Here is a 10,617-nt window from a genome sequence, read left to right on the forward strand (position 1 = left end):
GTCAGAGGGTTGGATCTGGGATGGGGTGGGGGGAGGGGAGATTTGGAAACTGGTAAATTCGGTGTTCATGCCTTGTGGTTGTAAGCTCCCCAGGCGGAAGATGAGGTGTTCCTCCTCCAGTTTGTGTAGGCAGTGGAGGATGCCCAGAATGAATATGGCCTCAGGAGTGGGAGGGGAAGTTGAAGTGGATGGCCACAGGAAGGTGAGATGGTTGGTGTGTACGGACCAGGGATGTTCCCTGAACTGTTCCATGAATTTGCGCCCTGTCCGTCTGATGTAGGGGAGACCCACCAGATGCAGTAAATGAGGTCGGAGGATGTACAAGTAAATCTCTACCGATTCGAAATGACACTTTAGGGCCTTGGACGGAGGTGAGGGGAGAGATGTGGCTGCAGGTTTTGCACCTCTTACAACGACAGGGGAAGGTGCCAGGAGTGGAGGGGAGTTAGTGGCGAGTGTGGATCGAACAAGGGGGTCGCGGAGGGAACAGTCCCTATGAAATGCAGATGGGTGGGGGGGGAGATATATACTTTTGGTAGTGGGGTCTGACTGTAGGTGGCAAAAGTGGCAGAGGATGATGCGCTGGATTTGGAGATTCCTGGGGTGGAATGTGCATCCCAGCGAGATCCTATCTTTGTTGAGATGGGGGGGTTTCAAAGGTAGAGGTGCAGGAAATGGAGGAGACATAGTTGAGGACATCATTGATACATGGGACGGAAAATTGTGATCCTTGAAGTAGGAGGGCATCTGGGATGTTCTAGAGTGGAATCACTCATCTGAGAGCAGATACAGTGGAGGTGGAGGAATTGGGAGTAGGGGATCGTGTTTTTACAGTTGGGAGGGGGAGGTGGAGGTGGAGGAGAGGTAGTCAGTGTGGGAGTCAATGGGTTTGTAGTAGATGTTGGTGTGGAATCGATCGCCAGAAATGGAAATGAAGAGATGCAGGAAGGAGAAGGAGATATCAGAGAGGACCAGGCAAATTTGAAGTCAGGGTGGAAGGTGTTGATGTGGTGAATGAACTCCAAACTCCTTGGAGTCTTCGATATAGCGGAGGAAAAAGTGGGTGATGATGCCAGTGTAGCTTTGGAAATGGGACTGTTCCACGTATCCTGTGAATAGGCAGACATAGCTGGGGGAGTTCAAAACTGGGGGACATATTTTTAAGGTGAGAGGAGAAAGATGTAAAAAGGATATGAGGGGCAACTTTATTTTTACACAGAGTGGTTCATGTGTGAAATGAGATTCCAGACAAAGTGGTGGATGCAGATACAGTTATAATGTTTAAAAGGCATCTGGATAGGTTAATGAATAGGAAAGATTTGGAAGGATATGGGCCAGGTGGGTCCAGTTTAGTTTGAGAATATGGTCAGGGTGGACTGGTTGGACTGAAGTGTCTGTTTCTATGACTCTATGACATCCTATTTATGTTGCACTCCCAATCAATTTTAAATCTGTTGTCTGATGACTGATCCTTTTGCCACTGTAAACAGATTCTTTCAAAGCTTCAGAATTTTCAGTGCGTCAAATAAATCTAAAACTTTGCTGTTTGAAAAAAGCACAATCTATTTTACTCTACGTGTCTCCACTTGACTGAAATCTCTTGCCGTCGATACAACTTGAATAATTCTCCATTACACTCTCTCCCAGTCTTGACATTGTTCCTAAATTGTAGTGCCAAGTGAAGTCAAATAAGTATTATGTTTTAGTATCTTTGGAACTTTGGGACTTTGGGACTGGAGTAAATTTTTCAGCCCTTGGGCCTGATCTGATATTAAATTGAGATCATGGGTAACCTATATCCTAACTTCATCCATTCGCCATGGTTCCATATCCCTCCAGACAATAGGCAAGCAAAAAAAATGTTGATCTATGAGTTTAAATTATTAATTGAGCTGGTACCTCCAGTTTTTTGTAGGAGAACGTACCATACTTCCACTATCCTTTGAATGAAGAAATGTATTTTAACATCTCTCCTGATAGGTCTGACTTTGATTTTAAGTTCACATGCCCTATACTTCTCAATTATCACTAACCAGTGACAATTTTAAAAAATCACACAACACCAGGTTATAGTCCCAACTCGTTTATTTGGAAGCACTAGCTTTCTGAGCGCTGCTCCTTCATCAGGTGGTACCTGATGACCATAACCTGGTGTTGTGTGATTTTTAGCTTTGTACACCCCAGTCCAACACCAGCTCCTCCAAGTCAATGACAATTTATTTTTGTCTTAGATTGTTGGCTCTCAAAGATCCTGCATCATGGACATTGGGCTGAGTGGCCTGTATTTTATTAATTTATCCCTGCTCCCTTTTTAAAGCAGGGCTGTAACAATGATGACTCTGACATCATCCCCATATCTATTGAGTGTTGACAGATAATGATCACAGGCTCCATAATTTCCATACTTGCTTTGCTCAACAATTAAAATTGTAGAGTTTGCAATTTTGACCAGCGTCTTTGAAGTATCTCTTCTATCTGTTTTTATCCTATCCAACTTTTCTACTCTGTGTTACCTCTTTTGTGAAGATGTGGAGGTGCCGGTGTTGGATCGGGGTGAACCAAGTCAGAAGACATACAATACTAGGTTATAATCCAATAGGTTATAATCCAATAGGTTATAATCCAATATAATCACAAAGGAGCAGCACTTTGAAAGCTTGTGATTTCAAATAAACCTGTTGGACTGTAATGTGGTGTTATGTGACTTCTGCCTCTTTAATAAAGACCAATGTGAAATAAACATTTACTGCCTCTACCATGCACTCTGTTTCCACACTTGCCTGGATGAGTTCAGTTCCAGCAACATTCAAGAAGCTTGACACCAGATAGGAGGAAGCAGCTTGCTTGGTTGGCACCATAATCACAAACCTTCACCCCCTTCATTACTAATACTTGTAGCAGCAGTTTGTGCTGTCAGCAAGATGCACAACAGAAATTGCCCAAAGATCCTTAGACAGTACATTCCAACCTTACCGGCTAGAACATCACTTACTAAAGTGAGGGTTAGGACCTTAAGTGGGTTTGTGACTGAAACTTTGGTGGAATGTGAGCTCGGAGGCAGCATTGATTCTTCCTCTTCCTCCCTTGCTGTCATAGGTCATCCTGAACCCACTATCATAAAGAGGGGTCGTGACAATTTTCAAGCCTCAAAATGGAGTCACACTCAGATGACCTGCAAGTTCCTGTCCAAGCTACACACCATCCTGACTTGGTTACATTAGCTGGATCAGAGTTCTGGAACTCCCTCCCTTGTAGCACTGCGGATGTAGCTGTCTCAAATGGGCAGCACTGAATAAATTTTTAAAAAGCTCCTTTTGGTTCCTAATTAACCCCTGTTCTTTCAACTATTTATACTTAATAAAATTTATTTAAAAATACAGTGATATCCTGATTATGTTTCTTTCTTAAACTCTTTGCTCTTCCTGTTTCTCACTTTAGCTTGGCATTTTCTACATTGATTCTGAACTGTACTATTATCATGAACTTATCACAAGCAACCCTTTGCTGTTTTGTTTTAATCTCGATCTTTAGTCATTCAGGCAGCTCTTTACCTTTGTGAGAATGTGTGTGTATCTTGGCCATCTGAAAACCTCCCAAAATGTTGCCAACCAACAATCATAGGACAGATTGAAGTGCTTCAAGCCCACAAAGTGCTTTGAAAGCATAGTTACTGGTCTCTCGCTAGAAACTTAGCAGCCAGAATTCACATTGCATGATCCCACAATAGTAATGAGATAAACAGCCAAATCATCTGCTTGTGTTATTGAAGAATGCTCACTTAATTTTTTTTGTCTTCTGCTGTGCCCTTCCCAAAGTCCACCAGTATCAGCCACTGTTGCAACTGTGCCACTGTGATTAGAGTATTTTCTAAGTGTTGCATTGCTTGTGTCTAAGGTTGAAGATGAATACAGGATTTTCCAGGAAGAAGCCAAAAAACAGATAGATGACCTTAACCTGAATGTGGAGAAGCAACGAGCTGAACTGGAAGAAAAAGAAACAGAGATAAATGACATGAAAGAGACCATTTTTGAACTAGAGGATGAAGTGGAGCAGCATCGAACAGTCAAACTCCATGACAATCTCATCATCTCAGACTTGGAAAGTAAGTGCAGTGAAATCTAGCTGTTGAAACAATTGAAATTTAATCGTTCATTTCTAGCTTGTGTTGGTTGTAGATTGCAACAGAAAAGTATATATACAAATTCTGCCTATGCTCAGTGAGCAGTTTATAGCTAATTTCTCTTTGTTTCAGGGGCTGTCAGTTTGTCAGTTGACTTGTGATAAAATTGGGTCTTGTACAGATTTGAATTCCAGCTGGGAGACTAGATCGATGAGAGCTGCAAAGGAAAGTTTATGAAAGGCATTGATCTGGGAAAGTATTAGCCATTAGATGCCAACAGGCAAGGAGCAAAACCAGGTGATGCAGTCCTGTTTCTTATAGATGCACATTGGTGAGCAGATCTTAAAGGGTAACGTTGAAAGACTCACTCAGAAATCATTTTTGTCATTTATATAAATTATTTGAATTTGAAAGAATGGTTTGTAAATTAACTGATGACACTAAAATTGGTAGTACAGTGGAAAATGAAGAAGAATACCTCAGATGTACATCTCTATGACTCTAAGTAAAATTAATAACTATTTTTAATTGTGGCAGGAAAGTATTGTAGGGCAAGAATTGACTCCACATACCAAATATTTCAACTCCATTGCTACTCAGAAGATCTTTCCATCTTTTGATGATTGATGCTTTGGCCTTTCTATAGACCATATTGAAGTTAACATGACTAAAGCTTTTATTATTTCATTGTGGTGACATACTGTTTTGAGAAGAGTACATGTTATATATGATAGATTTAGTATGTCTTGACACAAGCATTTTTGTTGGATGTAAAACCGACAAGTGGCAGATTGAGTTTAACTTGGCTAAATGTGAGGTATTGCATTTTGGTAAGGCAAATCAGGGCAGGATGATACATTTAATGGTAGGGTCCTGGGGAGTTGTTCCAAATAAAAAGATCTTGGGGTACAGGTTCACAGTTCCTTGAAGATGGAGTCACAGATGGACAGGGTAGTAAAGAAAGCATTTGGTATGCTTGCCTTTATTGATCAGTGCATTAGGTACAGGAGTTGGGAGATCATGTTGCGGCTGTCCAGGACATTGGTTAGGCCACTTTTCGGAGACTGCGTTCAATTCTGGTCTCCCTGCTATAGGAAAGTTGTTGTGAAAGGTTCAGAAAAGATTTTGAAGGAAGTTGCTGGGGTGGACAATTTGTGCTATTGGGAGAGACTGAATAGGCTGGGCTGTTTTCCCTGGACCTTTGAAGGCTGAGTTACCAGAGGAAGTGGTGGAGGCTGGTAAAATTCCAACATTTAAAATGCAGCTGGATGGCTATATGAATAGGAAGGGTTTAGAGGGATATGGGCCAAATACTGACAAATGGGACCAGATTAATTTGGAATATCTGGTTATCATGGATGAGTTGCATTGAAGGGTCTGTTTACAAGCTGTACATCTCTATGACTCTAAATAAAATTAATAACTATTTTTAATTGTGGCAGGAAAGTATTGAAGGGCAAGAATTGACTCCACATACCAAATATTTCAATTCCATTGCTACTCAGAAGATCTTTCCATCTTTTGATGATTGATGCTTTGGCCTTTCTATAGTACCATATTGAAGTTAACATGACTAAAGCTTTTATTATTTCATTGTGGTGACATACTGTTTTGAGAAGGGTACATGTTATATATGATAGATTTAGTATGTCTTGACACAAGCATTTTTGTTGGATGTAAAATGAGGGAAAGAAATGTGTAAAGATGAATGAGGCAGAGGAGAAAATTTTGAATGCTACTCACAGTTGAAACTTTATTGCTGGAACAGCACAGCAGGTCAGGCAGCATCCAGGGAACAGGAGATTCGACGTTTCGGGCACAGGCCCTTCTTCGGGAATGAGCAGAGAGTGTTCAGCAGGAGAAGATAAAAGGTAGGGAGGAGGGACTTGGAGGAGGGGCGTTGGAAATGTGATAGGTGGAAAGAGGTCAAGGTGAGGGTGATAGGTCGGAGTAGGATGGAGGCGGAGAGGTCAAGAAGAAGACTGCAGGTCAGGAAGCGGTGCCGGGCTGGAGGGATTCGGCTGAGACAAGGTGGGGGGAGGAGGGATGAAGAAACTGGTGAAGTCCAAGTCCATCCCCTGCGGTTGGAGGGTTCCCAGTCGGAAGATAAGACGCTCCCCCTCCGACCGTCGCGTTGTTGTGGTTTGGCGGTGGATGAGTCCAATGACCTGCATATCCTCGGTGGAGGGGGAGGGGGAGTTGAAATGCTGTGCCACAGGTTGGTTGGGTTGGTTCGTCCGGGTGCCCCAGAGGTGCGATTCAGGGAGCACCTCTGGGCCACCCGGACGAACCAACCCAACCAACCTGTAGCACAGCATTTCAACTCCCCCTCCCACTCCACCGAGGATATGCAGGTCATTGGACTCATCCACCGCCAAACCACAACAACCCGACGGTCGGAGGAGGAGCGTCTTATCTTCCGACTGGGAACCCTCCAACCGCAAGGGATGAACTTGGACTTCACCAGTTTCTTCATCCCCCCTCCCCCCACCTTGTCTCAGCCGGATCCCTCCAGCCCGGCACCGCCCTCCTGACCTGCAGTCTTCTTCTTGACCTCCCCGCCTCCACCCTACTCCGACCTATCACCCTCACCTTAACCTCTTTCCACCTATCACATTTCCAACGCCCCCCCTCCAAGTCCCTCCTCCCTACCTTTTATCTTCTCCTGCTGAACACTCTCTGCTCATTCCTGAAGAAGGGCATGTGCCCGAAACGTCGAATCTTCTGTGTGGGGGGTGGGGTACGTCGGGAAAGGAAGAAGCGGAGTGCTTTGAGTCCTTCGTGATGGGGGATGGAGGTGTACAGGGACTGGATGTCCATGGTGAAGATGAGGCGTTGGGGACCGGGGAAGCGGAAATCCTGGAGGAGGTGGAGGGCGTGGGTGGTGTCACGAACGTAGGTGGGGAGTTCTTGGACTAATGGGGACAGGACCGTGTCGAGGTATGCCTGCTCATTCCTGAAGAAGGGCCTGTGCCCAAAACGTCGAATCTCCTGTTCCCTGGATGCTGCCTGACCTGCTGTGCTGTTCCAGCAATAAAGTTTCAACTTTGATCTCCAGCATCTGCAGACCTCACTTTCTCCTCGAATGCTACTCACAGCATTACTGGAGTTACAAGCTGCTTTTGTTCGATACTGGCGAACTGAACATGCTTTCTATTGATGGCTAGAGAGTAAACCAATAGCTCCAATTAGGAAGTGCTGTTTAACCAGTGCAGACTGGTTTAAAAGAACACTACTATGGGATCTGTTCATCAACAAATTAACATTCTGCAAAACCATAAACCAGCTGGGATTTCTAACTAGCCCAGTGTACTGCTTTCTGTATAAAATTCTTGAAAAGAGATGCATTATGGGCAGATTGCAAATTTTAAAACCTATCTTTCTCTCTATTCTTACAAGTCATCTCATCTCACCTGTCCATAAACAGATTATGATTTAATTTTTCCTCTATTCTTAAAACTGTATTTTCCCCACTCCCGGTTTTTATTGGCTTTGACTTTGTATACGCCACAATACCATTGTTTTAAACCTTCCATTGGGTACATTTGTCACACATTCAGATGCAGTGGGCAACAAATAAGGTACATGAAATGTTGTTCCTGCAGTTTTTATTGACAACTTATTCAATCATGTGTAAAAGTATTTATGCTTCCTAGAAGCCGATGGGGAATATTTCATGCCTCAGTATTTGGTGTATTTTGGATCCTGCATGAATGTGAATCATTTTATCACTGTCAGGTATCGCTTTTGCTCAGTGGCCAATTTCTCATAGCTGAGATAAGGTCTTATGAGGCCAAGAGATTTGAGCCTATATTTAAGCCAACACCTAACACTACAGTATCAGTATTGAAGGAGTGTTGCACTTGTCAAAGGTGCTGTCTTGGATGAAATGTTGAACAGAGGCCACACCTACCCTCAGTTTTTTCTGCCATGTGTTTGTCTTATTGATCAACGTTAAATAATTTGATTTTTTTTTAGTACAGTAGTAATATTTCCTGGTTTGGGTGATTTGAGTTTTAATTAGTTTAGTCTCGTTTAGATTGTAACGATAAACCAGATTTCAGTACATTGCTGCAATTCATTTTGGGCTATTGTAAGTAGTTGATGAGTCAGTCCTCAACTGTGCTAAATGAACACCATTTCAAGATGCTCAGGATTGTAGACTTCACTGGGGCACAGTCTCCTGGTGCTGTGTTACACCAAATGTCAGCTTCAGCAAGAAGCCCAGTTTTACAGAAGGAAATATGTTAGCTCTTGATGTCTTGGAAGGTTTTAGAGTAGCTACAGCAGGAACACAAAACTTTCTTATTTCCTAATCCTCCACTCTCCCAACTCAATGTTTATGTTTAATTGAATCACAGATGTTTTATACTAAATTATCTCTGTCAAGTTCATCAATCATTTCCAACACTGCTGATGTACATCCCTTCAAAATCTACAGCAACATGTTTATATCACGCTGCAGATGTGGAGTTTGGGATGGCATGGAGATGCAAGTGGTTTGTTAGGATTGGGAGTACAGACAAGTGTTGGGAAGGTCTGAGCAAGAGACTATTTGGGTTCCTTCATACAGGGTGCAATTTGAAGTATTGTCGAGGATGGAGGTTGTTGATATTGGCTCATTACCAGACTCCGGTGGTAATGGATTGGATAGTAGCTTTAGTGGGCTGAGGCCTGGAAGACTGTGGGAGAGAAACAACCAAAGGCTGTGGAGCAACCTACCAATGGTCAGAGATAATCAAAGGAACAGGCTATATCTGCACTGTCTCTGTTTACTTCTCCCAAATGCCCTGAGCATCTATTCAGAGTAGATTTTAATTCAGCCCAAATACAACAACAAAACACTGTGGGTACTGGAACTCAAATAAAAACAAAAAAATGTTGAAAATCCCAGCAGCATTTTAATTGTTCTGAAGGAAAATTATTGACCAGAAAAATCAATTGCGCTCTCCACACCTGCTGTGTTTATTCAACACTTTTAATCTGGCTGCAGCCAGATTTAATGAACCAACATTGGAACCAAGTTTCCAACATTGATTTTTACTGTGCTCCTTATTTTCCACAGATTCTGTAAAAAAGCTTCAAGACCAGAAACACGATATGGACAGAGAAACCAAGATCCTAAACAGGAGGCTCAGGGTAGGTTGTTTCATTTACTTAGTTATTCGTTTTTTTTCCAACACCATTACAAGCTGAATCTTTGAAAATTAGCTATTTAAATCTTGGTGCAAATAAAAACTAAACACTTTGTTTTATATTTTCCTCTTTTTGGATCTTTCTTTACATTCAACTTCTTCAATAATCTTCTAAACTCTCTGGAGAAAGTGAGGACTGCAGCTGCTGGAGAGTCAGAGTCGAAAAGTGAGGTGCTGGAAAAAGTACAGCAGGTAAGGCAGCATCCGAGGACCAGGAGATTCGACGTTTCGAGCTTAAGCCTTTCATGTGCTTTTTCCAGCGCCATACTTTTCGATTCTAAACTCCCCGGTTGACTTCCCACCTCCAGGTCCTGATCCCATGCACAATTCTGATTGATACCATAAATGTAGTTGGGAACGATGTGCAAGTGATTTGGGATTACTCTTTTCCAACTGCTTCCTTTTGGATTTTTCTACTTACAGGAGTAATGCTTAATCCAGGTGATCTGATTGAGGCCGAGGTTTGCATATTCTACCAATCATGATATGCTGATATTCAATGTTCTTTCATTGGTAATCTGTTTGTTTGCATTATTGGTTTAAGTTACTTGGGAGGGTGGCGCAATATTAATAATATTGCAAGGGAGTTGAGCTTTGTATTTCAATTGATTCAAAAGCATCGATATAACCCAGAAAGCTACAAATGCACTAAATTCCTGAGGTTTGGGAGACACTCCAGGATTGGCTTGTATTGGCAAAGACTGCAGTATAAATCCAGCCCAAACCTGCAATATTCTGAAGAAATGCTAGCCAGGAACATTTTACTGACAACACTGAAGGCTTTTGTAAACATGAGAGAGGCTGATAAAAGTTGATGGAATATTTCCAAGTGCGACTCTGGTATCCCTCAAGGTAACTTCAGAAAATTTTCAATCAACCTGTTCAGGGATTAGATTAGATTACTTAGATTACATTAAATTACTTACAGTGAAGCGCAACCAACCAGACCCATTCCCCTACATTTAGAGTCATAGAGATGTACAGCATGGAAACAGACCCTTCGGTCCAACCTGTCCATGCTGACCAGATATCCCAACCCAATCTAGTCTCACCTGCCAGCACCCGGCCCATATCCTTCCAAACCCTTCCTATTCATATACCCATCCAAATGCCTCTTAAATGTTGCAATTGTACCAGCCTCCACCACATCCTCTGGCAGCTCATTACATACACGTACCACCCTCTGCGTGAAAAGGTTGCCTTTATATCTTTCCTCTGTCACCCTAAACCTGTGCCCACTAGTTCTGGACTCCCTAGCCCTAGGAAAAAACTTTGCCTATTTATCCTATCCATGCCCCTCAT

The 10,617-nt window shown here is 42.6% G+C and overlaps 1 protein-coding gene across 5 annotated transcripts in view; it reads left to right on the plus strand.

Annotated features, from left to right (window-relative positions):
- The window catches only part of specc1la (sperm antigen with calponin homology and coiled-coil domains 1-like a), a 294,908-nt gene that overhangs the window by 88,976 nt on the left and 195,315 nt on the right, over window positions 1–10,617 (plus strand). For all 5 annotated transcript variants that reach the window (XM_043716192.1, XM_043716191.1, XM_043716194.1 and 2 more), the window contains 2 exons: window positions 3,895–4,102; window positions 9,186–9,259. In XM_043716192.1, coding sequence (XP_043572127.1) covers window positions 3,895–4,102; window positions 9,186–9,259 — 282 coding nt within the window. The remainder of the gene's footprint in view (window positions 1–3,894; window positions 4,103–9,185; window positions 9,260–10,617) is intronic.

The sequence above is a fragment of the Chiloscyllium plagiosum genome, chromosome 25 (assembly GCF_004010195.1).
Source record: "Chiloscyllium plagiosum isolate BGI_BamShark_2017 chromosome 25, ASM401019v2, whole genome shotgun sequence".
NCBI classification, from domain to species: Eukaryota; Metazoa; Chordata; class Chondrichthyes; order Orectolobiformes; family Hemiscylliidae; genus Chiloscyllium; species Chiloscyllium plagiosum.